The 23653-nt window shown below is 48.5% G+C and overlaps 1 protein-coding gene across 2 annotated transcripts in view; it reads right to left on the bottom strand.

Moving 5' to 3' along the window:
- The window catches only part of LOC147099598 (receptor-type tyrosine-protein phosphatase H-like), an 80689-nt gene extending 59968 nt beyond the window's left edge, over positions 1–20721 (bottom strand). Inside the window, exons 1-8 of one of the 2 annotated variants that reach the window (XM_085969840.1) lie at positions 17102–20721; positions 15719–15997; positions 13932–14210; positions 11935–12213; positions 9748–10026; positions 7751–8029; positions 5651–5929; positions 4041–4319 (exon numbers count right to left, since the gene is read on the bottom strand). In XM_085969840.1, the coding sequence (XP_085825966.1) occupies positions 4041–4319; positions 5651–5929; positions 7751–8029; positions 9748–10026; positions 11935–12213; positions 13932–14210; positions 15719–15997; positions 17102–17435 (2287 nt within the window). In that variant the 5' untranslated portion in view covers positions 17436–20721. The remainder of the gene's footprint in view (positions 1–4040; positions 4320–5650; positions 5930–7750; positions 8030–9747; positions 10027–11934; positions 12214–13931; positions 14211–15718; positions 15998–17101) is intronic. The other variant, XM_085969839.1, reaches the window with a different exon arrangement.
- Positions 20722–23653: the final 2932 nt, after the last annotated feature.

The following is a 23653-nucleotide window of genomic DNA, read 5'->3' as shown; positions in this document are numbered from 1 at the left end:
ATTTACCACTACATTTATACTGTTAACCCTAAAGCTGTTTTTAAGGCTTTGTTTTATTGTGGCTAATGAATGTAATGGATTTATTATGTAATTGATGAGTTGTAACAAGTACTATCATATTTAAATGCAGGAAACTCTTTATCATCCGGCACTGACGGGACCGGCGTGGTGCCGGTTGATCAAAAAGTCCGGATTACAGAGAGGTATACTTACCAAGGTACGAGAGCCCCGTACACGGCCACAGATCCAGGTGTCCCTGTTGCACGGCAACAGGTGCAGGAACCCCGGTTACACGGCCACAGATCCAGGAACCCCGGTTACACGGCCACAGGTGCAGGAACCCCGGTTACACGGCCACAGGTGCAGGAACCCCAGTTACACGGCCACAGGTGCAGGAGCCCCGGTTACACGGCCACAGGTGCAGGAGCCCCGGTTACACGGCCACAGGTGCAGGAACCCCAGTTACACGGCCACAGGTGCAGGAGCCCCGGTTACACGGCCACAGGTGCAGGAACCCCGGTTACACGGCCACAGGTGCAGGAGCCCCGGTTACACGGCCACAGGTGCAGGAACCCCGGTTACACGGCCACAGTTCCAGGAACCCCGGTTACACGGCCACAGGTGCAGGAGCCCCGGTTACACGGCCACAGGTGCAGGAGCCCCGGTTACACGGCCACAGGTGCAGGAACCCCGGTTACACGGCCACAGATCCAGGAACCCCGGTTACACGGCCACAGATCCAGGAACCCCGGTTACACGGCCACAGGTGCAGGAACCCCGGTTACACGGCCACAGGTGCAGGAACCCCGGTTACACGGCCACAGACCCAGGAACCCCGGTTACACGGCCACTAATATGAAGTAAAACTTGCCTGAACCTACTCCTGAATTTTGCCGGTTTAAGAGAGATTTCCGGTTATTTAGGTGCCAGTAAAAATAGAGAGTTTCCTGTAAATATGTTTAATAGAAAAAAAACTGGACGGCGCGGTTAGACTGAGCAAAGTCGTCTCACCGGTGACACGAATTAAAACAAATTATACTCTAACAAGCAAGGCGGGGTGGGGCTGTGCCGAGGGGGCAGCCACCACGGACACGGGTGGAGTGAAAAACAGAGATCATAAAATCAAATCAAGGAAGAAGCAATAAAGTCCGTACAATAGGCAGATAGAGAGATGACGAGACCGAGAGAGACAGATTAAGATATGGTGCTCTCTCTCTCTCTCTCTCTCTCTCTCTGTCTCTGCCTGAAAGGGCAGTGGAAGCTAATTCAACAGTAACTTTCACAAAGGAATTGGATTTATAGTTGAAAAAGAAATCTGGGGAAAGAGCATAAGAAATAGGAGCAGGAGTAGACTGTTTGGCCCTTCGAGCCTGCTCCGCCATTCAGTAAGAGCATGGCTGATCTTCGACCTCACCGCCACTTTCCCGCCCGATCCCCATATCCCTTGATTCCCCTCGAGTCCAAAAATCTATCGATCTCAGCCTTGAATGTACTCAACGACTGAGCCTCCACAGCCCTCTGGGGTAGAGAATTCCAAAGATTCGCCACCCTCCGAGTGAAGAAATTTCTCCTCATCTCGGTCCTAACTGGCCGACCCCTTATCCTGAGACTGTGACCCCTGGAGTGGGACTAATTGGAGCGCTCTTTCAAAGAGCTGGCACAGGCGTGATGGGCTGAATGGCCTCCTTCTGTGCTATATGACTACCGGAGGATAAATAGCAACGTGGAATGGTTAGACCAAGTGATCTGTTTCTGTATTATGATTTCTATGTAGTTTTATGAAACCCAGGAGAGTATCTGAAACTCTTTTCTATACACTGTCCCACGATACTGTCCCTTTAAGGAGTGACATGGGTAACTAACATCTTCAGGAGCGCACAGTATCTTCTCAGGAGTCACCAGTCTGGGGTTATATTTTACCCCGGTCTAGAGGCCTGTCACTGGGAATACACTCACTCCTAGCCCTGTGATAGAGCGAGAAGGAGATTTGCATTTATATAGCGCCTTTCATGACCTCAGCTTTTCCTAAAGCGCTCCTCCCTCAGCACTGCCCAGTGACTGCTGCCAGAAAGTGCACGTGTTTGGAGAAGAGGATCAGGCACAGCTGTGCTGCCCTCCGTGGTTGAGCAGCCCAGCGATATACCCTGGCCGGAACGGTCTCTTGGGCATGCTGCATGCTCAGCACCTGTGAAGTGGCATACCTGGCGAGAGTCAGCACCAATGCTCCCGGTTGAGCGGCGAAAAAATTGAATGGGCCGCGCAGCCAGTTAAAGGGCCCGCGCACCCAACCAAAAAAAAATGACAGGGAAAATTGGCCAGCGACCTCAGAAGAGGAAGGGTGAAAACTGGTGGGAAAAGAGAGAGGCTGAAGAAATAAAATGCAATAACACCGATGTGTTATCTGAAAGGCAGATTATTATGTAAATGGCAATAGATTGGGAGAAGGGAAAATGCAACGAGACCTGGGTGTCCTTGTGCACCAGTCGCTGAAGGTAAGCATGCAGGTGCAGCAGGCAGTTAAGAAGGCAAATGGTATGTTGGCCTTCGTAGCGAGAGGGTTCGAGTACAGGAACAAGGATGTCTTGCTACAGTTGTACAGGGCCTTGGTGAGACTGCACCTTGAGTATTGTGTGCAGTTTTGGTCGCCTTATCTGAGGAAAGATGTTCTTGCCATGGAAGGAGTGCAGCGAAGATTCACCAGGCTGATACCTGGGATGGCAGGAATGACGTATGAGGAGAGATTGGGTCGACTGGGCTTATACTCGCTGGAGTTTAGAAGAATGAGAGGGGATCTCATTGAAACTTATAAAATTCTAACAGGACTAGACAGACTAGATGCAGGAAGGATGTTCCCAATGGCCGGGAAGGCCAGAACCAGGGGTCACAGTCTAAGGATAAGGGGTAAGCCATTTAGGACAGAGATGAGGAGGAATTTCTTCACCCAGAGAGTGGTGAACCTGTGGAATTCTCTACCACAGAAGGCAGTGGAGGCCAATTCATTAAATATATTCAAGAAGGAGTTAGATATATTTCTTAAAGCTAAAGCGATCAAGGGATATGGGGAGAAGGCAGGGACAGGGTACTGAATTTGGATGATCAGCCATGATCATATTGAATAGCGGAGCAGGCTCGAGGGGCCGAATGGCCGACTCCTGCTCCTATCTTCTATGTTTCTATGTTAAATGTGCACCTGATCTGATGCTGTGCGGTGTCTCCGGGGTCACGGTCACTTTAAAAAGTGCGGAGTGTTACTTACTTGTGGAGTCCATCACATTCTCCGGAGGGCTCGATGTGTTCTCAGGAGTGACGGACTCCACCCTCAGGTTATATTGCACCCCGGGGACGAGGGCTCCCGCCCAGAACCTCTGGGAGGTGTACGATAGGCTTCACTGAAGTTCGTGGAATCAGCTTTGACAGCGTACGTGGAGTATGAACCTCTTATATCATTGGGTGCAATCCATGTGTAGATTTAATGGGAGACTTTCACTACTGCAATGTTTGCTGGTATAATATAGCCTCCATAGCGTCCCCTTGCTTTCTAACTCTCTACAGCAAGACCACGGTACTCGCACGCAAATCGTCCGCTGAATGTGGGAGATATAGTGAGCTGGACCATTAATTTTGTCAGGTGTTCCATAGCCTCCATGACATGCCCCTCACCCCTCATACTCCAATAACTCAAATTGCTCATGCACGAGTCCAGACAGTGTCAGTAGGCTATTCAACCAGAGGGCATCACACCCCAATCCCGTCCTCACCCCAATCCCCTCCACACCCACACTAGCACTTTCCTCCAGGAATCACTGGACAGTCAACATGTGCAGGAGCACTGGCTGATTTCTCTCCCTTGCATTACCAAGCGACACTAAGGCCCATCACAGTGGCCCAGCTCGTGATCTGGCCGAGGGGGGAGGAAGTCAACACAGGCCGGGTTTGATCCCCGGTACTTTCTGGTTCGCACGGCTCAGCCCGTCACTGACTTCCACCGACTGAGCCATCAGAGGGGTCACTGTCCCTTTAGGAGATGGAGAGTAACTTACTTGTGGTGCCTTTCACATTCTCAGGAGCACTCCGTGTGTTCTCAGGAGTGACTGACTCCACTCTCAGGTTATATTGTACCCCAGGATCCAGGCCCATCGCCGTGAACACAGTCACTCCTGGCCTTGTGGAGTGGGACTGAGTGAAAGCTCTAGTATCACTTGTGACTGTAATATTGTACGTGTAATTTGAGGCTCTTGTGTCGGTGGGCGCTGTCCATTTTATTTCCAGTGACTCTGTTGTCCTGTTCACCAGAGACAGACTAGTGACCGGAGAGGGATCTGTGAACAGAAAGGTAGAGAGAGAGTTAATCCGTGTGAGACGCCCTCCGCCCTGTGTTCCTGGGCTGCGTGGTCGTCTTACAGTCTATGACTTTGAGTTTCCAAAGCCCAGTGTTATTGTGGGTGTAGACAGCAGAGATTCCAGGAGTTACACTTTGCTAAACATCTCCACATGTGCAGCCACTGAACGGGATTCTGGAGGTACGCGGGGTGCCGAGAAAAGCTCACTGTGTCCTGGCAGAGAGGAAGTCTAACCATTGATACAATATAGCGGCCGAGCTCCTGCGGCTCGTTGGGTATGTGAAGCAGCAGCTGAAATTTAAGTATCTCAGTTCATATTGTCACAAATTCTAGGCCTTCCTTAGATATTCTTTCTGATACAGTGGTGGTGGTCACTATTGTAAGTGGTCTGAATATCTTATGTTCAGGAGTGCACCCGTACTGTCCAGTATCTAATTGTACGATAGAGTAACGCGGAGTGTGGCTTGTCATGAATGTCATGACTTTCACTTGTGCTCTTGTGTGCACTTCTCCAATATTTAAGCTGCTTTATTTCACAAAGCGTAAATGGCACTATATTAGATATAGTGTGAGGCCTGGTCTGGAGTACAGCTTGGGATGTGGTGCAGACCCTGGTTCAGAGTTCAGTGTGTGTCCTGCTGTGGGTCGCACTGTGGGATATAAAAGCGGACGGGGGCCTGTTGTTAGGTGTGGGGTCTAGGGTTTGGTGTCAGTCCCACAGCAGGATATGGAACCAGATTGGGACCTGGTGTGGGGTGTGATGGAGATCCCAGTGTAGAGTACAGTGTGGGTTCTGGTGTGTGGTGTGCAGTGGGTTCCAGTGTGGGATATGGAGGTGCAGTGGGGCCTGGTGGTGGGTTTAGTGTGGTGCTCAGTGTGTGGCCTGGTACAGGGTGTGGGCCCCACGCTAAGGTGTGGGAAGCATTGTGGAGCCCAGTGTAGGGATCAGTGCAAGGTGCGAGATGTTGATAAATACTGGCCAACTGACCACATGCTGCCTTTGATCTACACACATGGCAAGTATCTCCCTCTCTCTCTCTGCACAGCCCAAAATAATAATTATTTATTTAACAAGCAAGTTTTCTCTTCCCACACCCCCAGCCATATTTTGGGAGTTTTGATGCATCTGTGTAGGACATAAAGGATGCTATATAAATGCAAGTTTGATCTTTACCCAATCAGCGGGTAAAGATCAGCAGGCCGGGTTTGAGCCTGGATCGTTCTAGTTGCAGGGCTCAGCCTGTCACTGACTTCACCGACTGAGCCATCAGAGGGGTCACTGTCCCTTTAGGAGATGGAGAGTAACTTACCTGTGGTGCCTTTCACATTCTCAGGAGCACTCGTTGTGTTCTCAGGAGTGACTGACTCCACTCTCAGGTTATATTGTACCCCAGGATCCAGGCCTATTGCCGGGAACACAGTCACTCCTCGCCCTGTGGAGTGGTTCTGATTGAAAGCTCCAGTATCACTTGTGACTTGTACATTGTATGTGTAGTTTGAGGCTCTTGTATCGTTGGGCATTGTCCATTTTATTTCCAGTGACTTTGTTGTCCTGTTCACCAGAGACAGAGCAGTGACCGGAGAAGGATCTGTCAACAGAAAGGTAGAGAGAGAGTTAATCCGTGTGAGACGCCCTCCGCCCTGTGTTCCTGGGCTGCGTGGTCGTCTTACAGTCTATGACTTTGAGTTTCCAAAGCCCAGTGTTATTGTGGGTGTAGACAGCAGAGATTCCAGGAGTTACACTTTGCTAAACATCTCCACATGTGCAGCCACTGAACAGGATTCTGGAGATACGCGGGGTGCTGAGAAAAGCTCACTGTGTCCTGGCAGAGAGGAAGTCTTACCATTGATACAACATAGCGGCCGAGCTCCTGCGGCTCGTTGGGTATGTGAAGCAGCAGCTGAAGTTTAAGTATATCATTGCATATTGTCACAAATTCTAGGCCTTCCTTAGGTATTCTTTCTGTTACAGCGGTGGCGGTCACTATTGTAAGTGGTCTGATTATCTTATGTTCAGGAGTGCACCCGTACTGTCCAGTATCTAATTGTACGATAGAGTAACGCAGAGTGTAACTTGTCATGAATGTCATGACTTTCACTCGTGTCCTCGTGTGCATTTGTCCAATAGTTAAGCTGGTTTATTTTGCAAAGAGTAAATAGCACGATATTAGATATAGTGTGAGTACCCGGTCTGGAGTACAGCATGGGATGTGGTACAGACCTCGGTGCAGAATACATTGTGTGTCCTGCTGTGGCTCCCAGTGTGGGATATGAAAGCGGACGGGGGCCTGTTGTTAGGTGTGGGGTCTAGGGTTTGGTGTCAGTCCCACAGCAGGATATGGAACCAGATTGGGACCTGGTGTGGGGTGTGATGGAGATCCCAGTGTAGAGTACAGTGTGGGTTCTGGTGTGTGGTGTGCAGTGGGTTCCAGTGTGGGATATGGAGGTGCAGTGGGACCTGGTGTGGGGTGTGATGGAGATCCTAGTGTAGAGTACAATGTGGGTTCTGGTGTGTGGTGGGTACCAGTGTGGGATATGGAGGTGCAGTGGGGCCTGGTGTGGGGTGGGATGGAGATCCTGGTGTAGAGTACAGTGTGGGTTCTGGTGTGTGGTGGGCACCAGTGTGGGATATGGAGGTGCAGTGGGGCCTGGTGTGGGGTGTGATGGAGATCCCGGTGTAGAATACAGTGTGGGTTCTGGTGTGTGGTGTGCAGTGGGTTCCAGTGTGGGATATGGAGGTGCAGTGGGGCCTGGTGTGGGGTGGGATGGAGATCCTGGTGTAGAATACAGTGTGGGTTCTGGTGTGTGGTGGGCACCAGTGTGGGATATGGAGGTGCAGTGGGGCCTGGTGTGGGGTGTGATGGAGATCCCGGTGTAGAGTACAGTGTGGGTTCTGGTGTGTGGTGTGCAGTGGGTTCCAGTGTGGGATATGGAGGTGCAGTGGGGCCTGGTGGTGGGCTTAGTGTGGTGCTCAGTGTGTGGCCTGGTACAGGGTGTGGGGCCCACGCTAAGGTGTGGGAATCATTGTGGAGCCCAGTGTGGGGATCAGTGCAAGGTGCGAGATGTTGATAAATACTGGCCAACTGACCACATGCTGCCTTTGATCTACACACATGGCAAGTATCTCCCTCTCTCTCTCTGCGCAGCCGAAAATAATAATTATTTATTTAACAAGCAAGTTTTCTCTTGCCACACCCCCAGCCACATTTTGGGAGTTTTGATGTATCTGTGTAGGACATAAAAGATGCTATATAAATGCAAGTTTGATCTTTACCCAATCAGCGGGTAAAGATGAGCAGGCCGGGTTTGAGCCTGGATCGTTCTAGTTGCAGGGCTCAGCCTGTCACTGACTTCACCGACTGAGCCATCAGAGGGGTCACTGTCCCTTTAGGAGATGGAGAGTAGCTTACCTGTGGTGCCTTTCACATTCTCAGGAGCACTCGTTGTGTTCTCAGGAGTGACTGACTCCACTCTCAGGTTATATTGTACCCCAGGATCCAGGCCTATTGCCGGGAACACAGTCACTCCTCGCCCTGTGGAGTGGTTCTGATTGAAAGCTCCAGTATCACTTGTGACTTGTACATTGTATGTGTAGTTTGAGGCTCTTGTATCGTTGGGCATTGTCCATTTTATTTCCAGTGAGTTTGTTGTCCTGTTCACCAGAGACAGAGCAGTGACTGGAGAAGGATCTGTCAACAGAAAGGTAGAGAGAGAGTTAATCCGTGTGAGACACCCTCCGCCCTGTGTTCCTGGGCTGCGTGGTCGTCTTACAGTCTATGACTTTGAGTTTCCAAAGCCCAGTGTTATTGTGGGTGTAGACAGCAGAGATTCCAGGCGTTACACTTTGCTAAACATCTCCACATGTGCAGCCACTGAACAGGATTCTGGAGATACGCGGGGTGCCGAGAAAAGCTCACTGTGCCCTGGCAGAGAGAAAGTCTTACCATTGATACAATATAGCGGCCGAGCTCCTGCGGCTCGTTGGGTATGTGAAGCAGCAGCTGAAGTTTAAGTATGTCATTGCATATTTTCACAAATTCTAGGCCTTCCTTATATATTCTTTCTGATATAGCCGTGGTGGTCACTATTGTAAGTGGTCTGAGTATCTTATGTTCAGGAGTGCACCCATACCTTCCAGTATCTAATTGTACGATAGTGTAACGCGGAGTGTTACTTATCATGAATGTCATGACTTTCACTTGTGTCCTCGTGTGCATTTCTCCAATAGTTAAGCTGGTTAATTTCACAAACAGCAAATGGCATTATATTAGATATAGTGTGAGGCCCGGTCTGGAGTACAGCATGGGATGTGGTGCAGACCCTGGTTCAGAGTACAGTGTGTGTCCTGCTGTGGAACCCAGTGCGGGATATAAAAGCGGACGGGGGCCTGTTGTTAGGTGTGGGGTCTAGGGTTTGGTGTCAGTCCCACAGCAGGATATGGAACCAGATTGGGACCTGGTGTGGGGTGTGATGGAGATCCCAGTGTAGAGTACAGTGTGGGTTCTGGTGTGCGGTGTGCAGTGGGTTCCAGTGTGGGATATGGAGGTGCAGTGGGACCTGGTGTGGGGTGTGATGGAGATCCTAGTGTAGAGTACAGTGTGGGTTCTGGTGTGCAGTGGGTTCCAGTGTGGGATATGGAGGTGCAGTGGGGCCTGGTGTGGGGTGTGATGGAGATCCTAGTGTAGAGTACAGTGTGGGTTCTGGTGTGTGGTGGGTACCAGTGTGGGATATGGAGGTGCAGTGGGACCTGGTGTGGGGTGTGATGGAGATCCTGGTGTAGAATACAGTGTGGGTTCTGGTGTGTGGTGGGTACCAGTGTGGGATATGGAGGTGCAGTGGGGCCTGGTGTGGGGTGTGATGGAGATCCTGGTGCAGAATACAGTGTGGGTTCTGGTGTGTGGTGTGCAGTGGGTTCCAGTGTGGGATATGGAGGTGCGCTGGGGCCTGGTGGTGGGTTTAGTGTGGTGCTCAGTGTGCGGCCTGGTACAGGGTGTGGGGCCCACGCTACGGTGTGGGAAGCATTGTGGAGCCCAGTGTGGGGATCAGTGCAAGGTGTGAGATGTTGATAAATACCGGCCAACTGACCACATGCTGCCTTTGATCTACACACATGGCAAGTATCTCCCGCTCTCTCTCTGCCCAGCCCAAAATAATAATAATTTATTTAACAAACAAGTTTTCTCTTCCCACACCCCCAGCCACATTTTGGGAGTTTTGATGTATCTGTGTAGGACATAATGGATGCTATATAAATGCAAGTTTGATCTTTACCCAATCAGCGGGTAAAGATGAGCAGGCCGGGTTTGAGCCTGGATCGTTCTAGTTGCAGGGCTCAGCCTGTCACTGACTTCACCGACTGAGCCATCAGAGGGGTCACTGTCCCTTTAGGAGATGGAGAGTAGCTTACCTGTGGTGCCTTTCACATTCTCAGGAGCACTCGTTGTGTTCTCAGGAGTGACTGACTCCACTCTCAGGTTATATTGTACCCCAGGATCCAGGCCTATTGCCGGGAACACAGTCACTCCTCGCCCTGTGGAGTGGTTCTGATTGAAAGCTCCAGTATCACTTGTGACTTGTACATTGTATGTGTAGTTTGAGGCTCTTGTATCGTTGGGCATTGTCCATTTTATTTCCAGTGAGTTTGTTGTCCTGTTCACCAGAGACAGAGCAGTGACTGGAGAAGGATCTGTCAACAGAAAGGTAGAGAGAGAGTTAATCCGTGTGAGACACCCTCCGCCCTGTGTTCCTGGGCTGCGTGGTCGTCTTACAGTCTATGACTTTGAGTTTCCAAAGCCCAGTGTTATTGTGGGTGTAGACAGCAGAGATTCCAGGCGTTACACTTTGCTAAACATCTCCACATGTGCAGCCACTGAACAGGATTCTGGAGATACGCGGGGTGCCGAGAAAAGCTCACTGTGCCCTGGCAGAGAGAAAGTCTTACCATTGATACAATATAGCGGCCGAGCTCCTGCGGCTCGTTGGGTATGTGAAGCAGCAGCTGAAGTTTAAGTATGTCATTGCATATTTTCACAAATTCTAGGCCTTCCTTATATATTCTTTCTGATATAGCCGTGGTGGTCACTATTGTAAGTGGTCTGAGTATCTTATGTTCAGGAGTGCACCCATACCTTCCAGTATCTAATTGTACGATAGTGTAACGCGGAGTGTTACTTATCATGAATGTCATGACTTTCACTTGTGTCCTCGTGTGCATTTCTCCAATAGTTAAGCTGGTTAATTTCACAAACAGCAAATGGCATTATATTAGATATAGTGTGAGGCCCGGTCTGGAGTACAGCATGGGATGTGGTGCAGACCCTGGTTCAGAGTACAGTGTGTGTCCTGCTGTGGAACCCAGTGCGGGATATAAAAGCGGACGGGGGCCTGTTGTTAGGTGTGGGGTCTAGGGTTTGGTGTCAGTCCCACAGCAGGATATGGAACCAGATTGGGACCTGGTGTGGGGTGTGATGGAGATCCCAGTGTAGAGTACAGTGTGGGTTCTGGTGTGCGGTGAGCAGTGGGTTCCAGTGTGGGATATGGAGGTGCAGTGGGACCTGGTGTGGGGTGTGATGGAGATCCTAGTGTAGAGTACAGTGTGGGTTCTGGTGTGCAGTGGGTTCCAGTGTGGGATATGGAGGTGCAGTGGGGCCTGGTGTGGGGTGTGATGGAGATCCTAGTGTAGAGTACAGTGTGGGTTCTGGTGTGTGGTGGGTACCAGTGTGGGATATGGAGGTGCAGTGGGACCTGGTGTGGGGTGTGATGGAGATCCTGGTGTAGAATACAGTGTGGGTTCTGGTGTGTGGTGGGTACCAGTGTGGGATATGGAGGTGCAGTGGGGCCTGGTGTGGGGTGTGATGGAGATCCTGGTGTAGAATACAGTGTGGGTTCTGGTGTGTGGTGGGTACCAGTGTGGGATATGGAGGTGCAGTGGGACCTGGTGTGGGGTGTGATGGAGATCCTGGTGTAGAATACAGTGTGGGTTCTGGTGTGTGGTGGGTACCAGTGTGGGATATGGAGGTGCAGTGGGGCCTGGTGTGGGGTGTGATGGAGATCCTGGTGCAGAATACAGTGTGGGTTCTGGTGTGTGGTGTGCAGTGGGTTCCAGTGTGGGATATGGAGGTGCGCTGGGGCCTGGTGGTGGGTTTAGTGTGGTGCTCAGTGTGCGGCCTGGTACAGGGTGTGGGGCCCACGCTACGGTGTGGGAAGCATTGTGGAGCCCAGTGTGGGGATCAGTGCAAGGTGTGAGATGTTGATAAATACCGGCCAACTGACCACATGCTGCCTTTGATCTACACACATGGCAAGTATCTCCCGCTCTCTCTCTGCCCAGCCCAAAATAATAATAATTTATTTAACAAACAAGTTTTCTCTTCCCACACCCCCAGCCACATTTTGGGAGTTTTGATGTATCTGTGTAGGACATAATGGATGCTATATAAATGCAAGTTTGATCTTTACCCAATCAGCGGGTAAAGATGAGCAGGCCGGGTTTGAGCCTGGATCGTTCTAGTTGCAGGGCTCAGCCTGTCACTGACTTCACCGACTGAGCCATCAGAGGGGTCACTGTCCCTTTAGGAGATGGAGAGTAGCTTACCTGTGGTGCCTTTCACATTCTCAGGAGCACTCGTTGTGTTCTCAGGAGTGACTGACTCCACTCTCAGGTTATATTGTACCCCAGGATCCAGGCCTATTGCCGGGAACACAGTCACTCCTCGCCCTGTGGAGTGGTTCTGATTGAAAGCTCCAGTATCACTTGTGACTTGTACATTGTATGTGTAGTTTGAGGCTCTTGTATCGTTGGGCATTGTCCATTTTATTTCCAGTGAGTTTGTTGTCCTGTTCACCAGAGACAGAGCAGTGACTGGAGAAGGATCTGTCAACAGAAAGGTAGAGAGAGAGTTAATCCGTGTGAGACACCCTCCGCCCTGTGTTCCTGGGCTGCGTGGTCGTCTTACAGTCTATGACTTTGAGTTTCCAAAGCCCAGTGTTATTGTGGGTGTAGACAGCAGAGATTCCAGGCGTTACACTTTGCTAAACATCTCCACATGTGCAGCCACTGAACAGGATTCTGGAGATACGCGGGGTGCCGAGAAAAGCTCACTGTGCCCTGGCAGAGAGAAAGTCTTACCATTGATACAATATAGCGGCCGAGCTCCTGCGGCTCGTTGGGTATGTGAAGCAGCAGCTGAAGTTTAAGTATGTCATTGCATATTTTCACAAATTCTAGGCCTTCCTTATATATTCTTTCTGATATAGCCGTGGTGGTCACTATTGTAAGTGGTCTGAGTATCTTATGTTCAGGAGTGCACCCATACCTTCCAGTATCTAATTGTACGATAGTGTAACGCGGAGTGTTACTTATCATGAATGTCATGACTTTCACTTGTGTCCTCGTGTGCATTTCTCCAATAGTTAAGCTGGTTAATTTCACAAACAGCAAATGGCATTATATTAGATATAGTGTGAGGCCCGGTCTGGAGTACAGCATGGGATGTGGTGCAGACCCTGGTTCAGAGTACAGTGTGTGTCCTGCTGTGGAACCCAGTGCGGGATATAAAAGCGGACGGGGGCCTGTTGTTAGGTGTGGGGTCTAGGGTTTGGTGTCAGTCCCACAGCAGGATATGGAACCAGATTGGGACCTGGTGTGGGGTGTGATGGAGATCCCAGTGTAGAGTACAGTGTGGGTTCTGGTGTGCGGTGTGCAGTGGGTTCCAGTGTGGGATATGGAGGTGCAGTGGGACCTGGTGTGGGGTGTGATGGAGATCCTAGTGTAGAGTACAGTGTGGGTTCTGGTGTGCAGTGGGTTCCAGTGTGGGATATGGAGGTGCAGTGGGGCCTGGTGTGGGGTGTGATGGAGATCCTAGTGTAGAGTACAGTGTGGGTTCTGGTGTGTGGTGGGTACCAGTGTGGGATATGGAGGTGCAGTGGGACCTGGTGTGGGGTGTGATGGAGATCCTGGTGTAGAATACAGTGTGGGTTCTGGTGTGTGGTGGGTACCAGTGTGGGATATGGAGGTGCAGTGGGGCCTGGTGTGGGGTGTGATGGAGATCCTGGTGCAGAATACAGTGTGGGTTCTGGTGTGTGGTGTGCAGTGGGTTCCAGTGTGGGATATGGAGGTGCGCTGGGGCCTGGTGGTGGGTTTAGTGTGGTGCTCAGTGTGCGGCCTGGTACAGGGTGTGGGGCCCACGCTACGGTGTGGGAAGCATTGTGGAGCCCAGTGTGGGGATCAGTGCAAGGTGTGAGATGTTGATAAATACCGGCCAACTGACCACATGCTGCCTTTGATCTACACACATGGCAAGTATCTCCCGCTCTCTCTCTGCCCAGCCCAAAATAATAATAATTTATTTAACAAACAAGTTTTCTCTTCCCACACCCCCAGCCACATTTTGGGAGTTTTGATGTATCTGTGTAGGACATAATGGATGCTATATAAATGCAAGTTTGATCTTTACCCAATCAGCGGGTAAAGATGAGCAGGCCGGGTTTGAGCCTGGATCGTTCTAGTTGCAGGGCTCAGCCTGTCACTGACTTCACCGACTGAGCCATCAGAGGGGTCACTGTCCCTTTAGGAGATGGAGAGTAGCTTACCTGTGGTGCCTTTCACATTCTCAGGAGCACTCGTTGTGTTCTCAGGAGTGACTGACTCCACTCTCAGGTTATATTGTACCCCAGGATCCAGGCCTATTGCCGGGAACACAGTCACTCCTCGCCCTGTGGAGTGGTTCTGATTGAAAGCTCCAGTATCACTTGTGACTTGTACATTGTATGTGTAGTTTGAGGCTCTTGTATCGTTGGGCATTGTCCATTTTATTTCCAGTGAGTTTGTTGTCCTGTTCACCAGAGACAGAGCAGTGACTGGAGAAGGATCTGTCAACAGAAAGGTAGAGAGAGAGTTAATCCGTGTGAGACACCCTCCGCCCTGTGTTCCTGGGCTGCGTGGTCGTCTTACAGTCTATGACTTTGAGTTTCCAAAGCCCAGTGTTATTGTGGGTGTAGACAGCAGAGATTCCAGGCGTTACACTTTGCTAAACATCTCCACATGTGCAGCCACTGAACAGGATTCTGGAGATACGCGGGGTGCCGAGAAAAGCTCACTGTGCCCTGGCAGAGAGAAAGTCTTACCATTGATACAATATAGCGGCCGAGCTCCTGCGGCTCGTTGGGTATGTGAAGCAGCAGCTGAAGTTTAAGTATGTCATTGCATATTTTCACAAATTCTAGGCCTTCCTTATATATTCTTTCTGATATAGCCGTGGTGGTCACTATTGTAAGTGGTCTGAGTATCTTATGTTCAGGAGTGCACCCATACCTTCCAGTATCTAATTGTACGATAGTGTAACGCGGAGTGTTACTTATCATGAATGTCATGACTTTCACTTGTGTCCTCGTGTGCATTTCTCCAATAGTTAAGCTGGTTAATTTCACAAACAGCAAATGGCATTATATTAGATATAGTGTGAGGCCCGGTCTGGAGTACAGCATGGGATGTGGTGCAGACCCTGGTTCAGAGTACAGTGTGTGTCCTGCTGTGGAACCCAGTGCGGGATATAAAAGCGGACGGGGGCCTGTTGTTAGGTGTGGGGTCTAGGGTTTGGTGTCAGTCCCACAGCAGGATATGGAACCAGATTGGGACCTGGTGTGGGGTGTGATGGAGTCCCTGGTGTAGAGTACAGTGTGGGTTCTGGTGTGTGGTGGGTACCAGTGTGGGATATGGAGGTGCAGTGGGACCTGGTGTGGGGTGTGATGGAGACCCTGGTGTAGAGTACAGTGTGGGTTCTGGTGTGTGGTGGGTACCAGTGTGGGATATGGAGGTGCAGTGGGACCTGGTGTGGGGTGTGATGGAGATCCCAGTGTAGAGTACAGTGTGGGTTCTGGTGTGCAGTGGGTTCCAGTGTGGGATATGGAGGTGCAGTGGGGCCTGGTGGTGGGTTTAGTGTGGTGCTCAGTGTGCGGCCTGGTACAGGGTGTGGGGCCCACGCTACGGTGTGGGAAGCATTGTGGAGCCCAGTGTGGGGATCAGTGCAAGGTGTGAGATGTTGATAAATACCGGCCAACTGACCACATGCTGCCTTTGATCTACACACATGGCAAGTATCTCCCTCTCTGCCCAGCCCAAAATAATAATAATTTATTTAACAAACAAGTTTTCTCTTCCCACACCCCCAGCCACATTTTGGGAATTTTGATGTATCTGTGTAGGACATAATGGATGCTATATAAATGCAAGTTTGATCTTTACCCAATCAGCGGGTAAAGATCAGCAGGCCGGGTTTGAGCCTGGATCGTTCTAGTTGCAGGGCTCAGCCTGTCACTGACTTCACCGACTGAGCCATCAGAGGGGTCACTGTCCCTTTAGGAGATGGAGAGTAACTTACCTGTGGTGCCTTTCACATTCTCAGGAGCACTCGTTGTGTTCTCAGGAGTGACTGACTCCACTCTCAGGTTATATTGTACCCCAGGATCCAGGCCTATTGCCGGGAACACAGTCACTCCTCGCCCTGTGGAGTGGTTCTGATTGAAAGCTCCAGTTTCACTTGTGACTTGTACATTGTATGTGTAGTTTGAGGCTCTTGTATCGTTGGGCATTGTCCATTTTATTTCCAGTGAGTTTGTTGTCCTGTTCACCAGAGACAGAGCAGTGACTGGAGAAGGATCTGTCAACAGAACAGTAGAGAGAGAGTTAATCTGTGTGAGATGCCCTCCGCCCTGTGTTCTTGGGCTGCGTGGTCGTGACTTTGAGTTTCCAAAGCCCGGTGTTATTGTGGGTGCCGACAGCAGAGATTCCAGGAGTTACACTTTGCTAAACATCTCCACATATGCAGCCACTGAACCGGATTCTGGAGATACGCGGGGTGCCGAGAAAAGCTCACTGTGCCCTGGCAGAGAGGAAGCCTTAACATTGATGCAATAAAGCGGCTGAGCTCCTGCGGCTCGGTGGGTATGTGAAGTAGCAGCTGAAATTTAAGCATCTCATTTCATATTGTCACAGAATCTAGGCCTTCCTTAGATATTCTTTCTGTTACAGCGGTGGTGGTCACTATTGTAAGTGATCTGAGTATCTTATGTTCAGGAGTGCACCCGTACTGTCCAGTATCTAATTGTACGATAGAGTAACGTTGAGTGTAACTTGTCATGAATGTCATGACTTTTCTCATGTCCTTGTGTGCATTTCTCCAATATTTAAGCTGGTTAATTTTGCCAACTGCAAATGGCACTATATTAGATATAGTGTGAGGCCCGGTCTGGAGTACAGTATGGGATGTGGTGCAGATCTCGGTGCAGAGTACAGTTTGAGTCCTCCTGTGGATCCCAGTGTGGGATATGAAAGCGGAGGGGGGCCTGTTGTCAGCTGTGGGGTCTAGGGTTTGGTGTCAGTCCCACAGCAGGATATGGAACCGGATTGGGACCTGGTGTGGGGTGTGATGGAGATCACGGTGTAGAGTACAGTGTGGGTTCTGGTGTGTGGTGTGCAGTGGGTTCCAGGATGTCGACACATGAACGTGTTTCTCGCAAGGAGAGCCTTCAACACTGAGACTTCCAGTTAATTGTAGCACCCTTACTAATACTCCTGCAGCAATCAGCTACCTGAGCTCAGACAAGGACCAACATCTTTACCGTTAGACCAGATGATGCTTTTTCCCATTTGTTGGGGGGTGGGGGGAGGGGCTTTTGGGTGGTGTGTAGGAGCAAGGAGGGGGCGTTATGTTCAGGGGCTTTCCCGGAGACCTGTTTCAATTTGCACTTTATAACAAACTTACTTGTTGTTCCTGGCTGAGTCGTGTTGAATGTGCAGACCTTGTATTCGACGGAGATGGAAATATCATAGTTCTGCCCGTGCTCAAGGCCACTTAATATCACTTCAAATTTGCTGTCATTTGTTTTTTTTGTGACTTCTCCTAAAGTCATATAAATCAGATCGAAATCTATAGGCGAGTTTGTCCAAGCGACTTTCAGGGCAGTTGTGTTAACAGGATTGACGCGAGCCATTGACTCTTTCAGAGAAAGGAAATAAACGTTTAAAAAATATTTAGAATATTCATGAGCTTTTTTCACAATAAAACAGCAAAGGCAGTATTGCCCCAGAAAGGCCATGGACACAGAATCAGATACACAGGATTACATAGGATAAAGGGCACAGAAACAGGCCATTCGGCTCAACCAGTCCATGCCGGCGTTTATGCTCCACTCGAGCCTCCTCACGTCTTTCCTCATCTAACTCTATCAGCATAACCCTCTATTCCTTTCTCCCTCATATCCTTGTCCAGCCTCCCCTTAAATGCATCTCTGCTATTCGCTTCAACCACTCCCTGTGGTAGCGAGTTCCACATTCTCAGCACTCTCTGGGTAAAGAAGTTTCTCCTGAATTCCCTATTGGATTTCTTGGTGACTATCTTATATTGATGGCCTCTAGTTATGCTCTTCCCCACAAGTGGAAACACTCTCTCTGTATCCACTCTATCAAAACCAGAATTGTACGCAGTACTCCAAGTGTGGTCTAACCAAGGTTCGATACAGGTTTAGCATAATTTCCCTACTTTTCAATTCTATCCCTCTAGAAATGAACCCTAGAGCTTGTTTTGCTGTTTTTCTGGCCATGCTAACCTGTGTTGCAACTTTTAGTGATTTGTGTATTTGTACTCCGAGATCCCTTTGTTCCTCTACCCCACCTAGACTCGCACCCTCCAAGTGATAAGTGACCTCCCTATTCTTCCTACCAAAATGTAATACCTCACATTTATCTGTGTTGAACTTCATTTGCCAATTATTTGCCCATTCTGCAAGTTTATTAATGTCCTCCTGTAATTTGTTGCAGTCCTCCTCAGTATTGACTATCCCCCCCAATTTGGTGTCATCCACAAATTTTGAAATTGTGTTTTTGATTCCTAAGTCTAAATCGTTAATATAAATTGTGAACAGCAGTGGTCCCAGCACTGATCCTTGTGGAACACCACTACCCACCTTCTGCCACTGTGAATAGCTACCCTTTACTCCTACTCTCTGCTTTCTGTCCTGAAGCCAGCCAGCAATCCATTCTGCTACTTGTCCCCTGACTCCGCATTCTCTGACCTTGTTCATCAGTCTATTATGGGGCACATTATCGAAGGCCTTTTGAAAATCTAGATAAATTACATCTACTGCATTACCCTTGTCTACTCTCTCTGTTACCTCTTCAAAAAATTCAATAAGGTTGGTCAAGCAAGACTTTCCCTTTTGAAATCTATGTTGACTATTCATTATATTATTTTTTGGTTTCTAGATGTTCTTCTATTTTCTCCTTTAGTAGGGATTCCATTATTTTTCCTACCACCGATGTTAAGCTGACTGGTCTATAATTCCCTGGACATGTTCTATCCCCCTTCTTAAATATTGGTATTACGTTAGCTGTCCGCCAGTCCTCTGGCACTACACCTTTTTCTAATGAATTATTAAATATGTGTAGTAATGCCTCTGCTATCTCCTCCCTAGATTCTTTTAAAATGCATGGATGCAATCCATTCGGACCAGGGGTTTATCCTCTTTGAGTTTGATTAATTTATTTAATATATCCCCTTTTTTATTTTAAATGCACTTATCTCATTACTAATCTCATCATCCAATGCCATGTCCACCTGTTCGATCTCCCTGGTAAATACTGAAGCAAAATAATTATTTAATATTTCTGCCATCTCTCTATCGTTACCTGTGGTATTATCCTGACTATCCCTTAATGACCCTATTCCCATCCCAACCTTCCTTTTTTATTGATGTGTCTTTAAAATATTTTACTATTTTGTTTTATGTTCCTTGATAATTTAATTTCATAGTTCCTCTTTGCCTGCATAATTGTTTTTTTGACATCTCTCCTAATCTTTTCATATTCTCCCTTATCATGCATTCCCCTGCTGTCTATGTACTTAATGTATGCCTCTTTCCTTACCCTCAATTGTTCCCTTATGGCTTTATTCATCCATGGAGTCTGATTAGTGTTTAGTTTGTTCTTTCCGTTTAGTGGAATATATTTTTCCTGCACTCTGTTGAACACCGTTTTAAATGTTTCCCATTGCTGTTCTACATCGTTATTTGCCAATATTGTGCCCTTTTACCCCCCAAGTTCTATTCTCAGCCCCTCAAGATCAGCTTTTTCCCAATCTATTAACCTGGTTTTCATCATACATATGTTTTTCTCAATTATCATCTCAAAGGGTATGATATTATGGTCACTATTGCCTATATGGTCCCCTACCTTTACTTCTCTTATCTGCTCTGGTTCATTCCCCATTACTAGATCCATTAGCGAATCCTCCCTTGTTGGGCTTTTTACATATTGGGTTAGAAAGGAGACCTGTACACATTGTAGGAACTCCATTCCCTTATCCCCTTTACCTACCTCTTCTGTCCAATTAATATCGGGGTAGTTGAAATCCCCCATGACTATTATTCTATGTTTTTTACTCATTTCCCTAATTTGTCTGTATATTTCTTCCTCCACCTCCCTTCCACTATTAGGTGGTCTGTAGACTACACCTATTAGTGTGATTGATCCTTTATTATCTTTTATCTCTACCCATATGGATTCTATTTTTGTCTTGCTGATTTCTGCGTCCCTTTTTTCTACTGCCATTATGTTATCCCAAATAAGTACAGCTACTCCACCTCCCCCTTTTCCTTCCCTATCTTTTCTAAATATGTTATACCCTGCAATGTTTAATTCCCAGTCCTGATTTTTCTGTAGCCATGTCTCAGTAATCCTTACTATGTCTGGTTCCTCGCAACATATGATTCCCTCCAGCTCCCCTGTTTTATTACGGACACTGTGTGCATTGCTGTACAGACAGTTTAACTAATTTTTAATAAGATTTCCTCTCACTTTATGTTTAACCATCTTTTTAGACTTCTGTTCTATAACACTATTTATTCCCTTGCCATGAATGTCCTCCCTTACTTTATTCTTTCCTGTGCTCTCTTTACCTGTTTTGTTTATATTTAGGCTGGTTACGTTTCTTGTAGATCGCTGCCCCCATCTTACTAGTTTAAAGCCTTTGCCACTAAGGTGTTCAAACTGGAAAGAGATGTTTTACTTGGTTAGGCAGGAAGTGCCAGGTAACTGGGTTTAAAAAGTTACAGCTGCCATGGGAGAGATTGAGTAGATTGAGCCTATACTCTCTGGAGTTTAGAAGAATGAGAGGTGATCTCATTGAAACATATAAGATTCTGAGGGGGATTGACAGGGTAGATGCTGAGAGACTGTTTCCCCTGGCTGGAGAGTCTAGAACTAGTTCATAGTCTCAGGATAAGGGGTCGGCCATTTAAGACTGAGGTGAGGAGAAATTTCTTCACTCAGAGGGTGGTGAAGGTGAATCTTTGGAATTCTCTACCCCAGAGGACTGTGGATGCCGAGTCGTTGGGGGAAAAATTAGTAGGCGACCATTTTGGTTCGCTAATCTCACCTGGGTGCTAAGTTTAGCACCCTGCGAAAAATAGCGCCGGTGATCGGTAAATTCAGTTTTTGCACCCCAAGAGGGAGGTGGAGCGCTAATTCAAGCGCTCCACTTCCTTCGTAGAGCGCTAACCCCGAATATCAGGGTGGTGCGTTCTGCAGCGCTGCGCACTGGGCCACGTAACGCTGCCGCATGGAAGGGCTCCTCCCCTCATTAAATGGGAGGGTCCAAGCCCACAACTCTGCGGGGCCCTGCCTGGACCACCGGGGAGCGGGGTGCCGTGCCAGCAGCCCAGCACTCAAGAGGAGTGCCGGGCTGCCAGATCGTGGCACGGACCCTGCGTTCAAATAGACAACGGGCCGCGACAAGTAAGTCGGCCGATTTTTTTTTTTTCCCCGCCCGCTGCCTCCCCTTTAGTTAGTGCCCCACGAGCCTCCTGCCGCTGCCCCGTTCCCGCCTCCCCTGAATCGGTCGCTGTCATCGCCCGGCGCAGATTCGGGGGTGGGGGGGGCGCGGACCAATTTTGCAGGCCGGGCGAAAACGGGGCGCTGCACGCGCGGTGTCAACGTCGTCATCACCTGCGCAGCGGGGTGGGGGGCGCTACCGGTTACCGCCGCCACTCAACTCCCGCTGAATTTAGCTAGAGTCGTTAGCAGTGTTGCGCCCAGGCTGAAATTCGTTTGCTGGGGGCGCTAACGCGAGGCGCAAACGCACCGAATTTCTAGCCCAATGTGAGTGACATGAATCAGTCATTCATGAAAGAAAGACTTATGAAAAAGTACTGAGCGGCCTGCGGGTGGCGCTGTCCAGGGAGAGTATAAATACTTGGGTATGGGCCCAGCTTGCTCAGGACATTCTTAACAGGAACTAGTGAAGGACACAACTAGACCTCCATGTTGTAAAACAGTTGATTAAAGCTTTGTTTAACGCTTAGACCAAGTGCCTAGTAGTTTTCTTACGTCAGTGAGTATATTCAAGGTTGAGACAGAGAACAATCTCAGCTTTAATCTAATAATTTCTAAATATTAATTAATTTTGCATTGCAATAAAAGAGTGATGGCGTAAGGAAACATTGCTGTAAAGGAACAGAATGGAAGGCAATTGATTTTGCTTTAATTCTTTTCCCCCAAAGCCCTGCGCAGTCACGTAATCACTGGAGTAACAGAATATGAGAGAATAATAATAATATGATAAGCTTCGCCACCTGACATTACATTTTTCTGCATTGATCTAGCCCTGCTACTATACAAAGAATAGCAAGGAGTCAAGAATATTCTTATTTAAGACCTAAATTTCATCCACATTTCATAAAACTCAGCTGCAGCATTGAAAATCAATGTAGCATTCCATGGGTTATGTCGGAGATGACGCCAGTAAGGTTGGAACCTGTTCTAACACTGTTGGTGCAGGGTTCATTGCAGCCAACACCTACTACTCAGAGTCGTTTGGAGGTGTAATATCCCGTCAATGTATCTCCCGCTCGGGAATTTATTTTGGGCTCTCAATTTCAACACTAAATGCAATCGCACCATGTTAATAGCAGGCTTGATGTCATTAGGTTGGGTGCAACCACCCCAAGGCTAATAGTAACATGCCAATCCTGTGTACATATCCATTCGCAGTACAACGTTAATGCTTATGGAATGATGCAGCACTCCTTTTCAGGACTGCCTTTTGTAGAGACTGATGGGCTTGACATTAATGGGAGCAGGACCCAGGGCTCCTTCTCATCAGGATAGCCTGGGCTCTTTGTCACTCTCTATGCCACTCTATGCATTTATGCTTTCCTACGCTCCTTTGTGCCCTTTGTTTGTTTCGGTTCACTTCCTCCTTCTTCCATAGCTCCGAACAGCCATAATTGACCCGTGCTCTGGGCAAAGTGCAAGGCTCAAACATTGGCATGACGCCACCTTAATTGACCTCTTAACAAACTCAACTGCAGTTACCCACAGAATGTCCGTGGTTACTTCAAAGACAAGGGAGACGAGGCACAAATCATGGACAATGTGCTCACAACTCAACATATTCCACCTTGAGTCTCACTTTGCTGATTGGTCTCCTTATCTAAGGAAGGATATACTTGCCTTAGAGGCGGTGCAACAAAGGTTCTCCAGATTGATTGCTGGGATGAGAGGGCTGTCCTATGATGAGAAGTTGTGTAGATTGGGCCGATACTCTCTGAAGTTTCGAAGAATGAGAGGTGATCTCATTGAAACATATGAGATTCTGAGAGGGATTGACAGGATAGATGCTGAGAGGTTGTTTCCCTTCAGCCAGGGGAAAGACTCCAGTCTAGAACTAGGGGGCATAGTCTCAGGATAAGGGGCGGCCATTTAAGACCGAGATGAGGAGGAATTTCTTCACCCAGTGGCTTGTGAATCTTTGGAATTCTCTACCCCAAAGGGCTGTGGAGGCTCAGTCGTTGAGTATATTCAAGGCTAAGATCGCTAGATTTTTGGACTCTAGGGGAATCAAGGGATATGGGGATCGGGCGGGAAAATGGAGTTGAGGTCGATGATCAGCCATGATCTTACTGAATGGTGGAGCAGGCTCGAGGGGCCGTATGGCCGACTCCTGCTCCTAATTCATATGTTCTTATGTTAAAATGATCTCACAGAGGAACTTCCAACCATCAGGTTACCGGTGTCAATGCCCGTAGGTTACAAACCCTGGTGTAACATTTTGGGCTTTTCATTTATATGACCCGGAAGGGATTTGGTTTTAATCCATGCTATACAATTGCTGCAAAGGTAAAATTCACGTACACCAGCCATTTAATTTATTAATGAGGCTGGTTCCTCTCCGAAGCTGCCAGATGGGTCAGCCATCATAAATTGTTTTACATGCCACATTAGCTATAAGATAATAAGAACATAAGAATTAGGAGCAGGA

This window comes from Somniosus microcephalus, chromosome 28 (genome assembly GCF_052327205.1).
Source record: "Somniosus microcephalus isolate GS21.2 chromosome 28, FLI_Smic_1.0, whole genome shotgun sequence".
Classification (NCBI taxonomy): Eukaryota; Metazoa; Chordata; class Chondrichthyes; order Squaliformes; family Somniosidae; genus Somniosus; species Somniosus microcephalus.
This window is presented reverse-complemented; position numbering and strand designations above follow the sequence as displayed.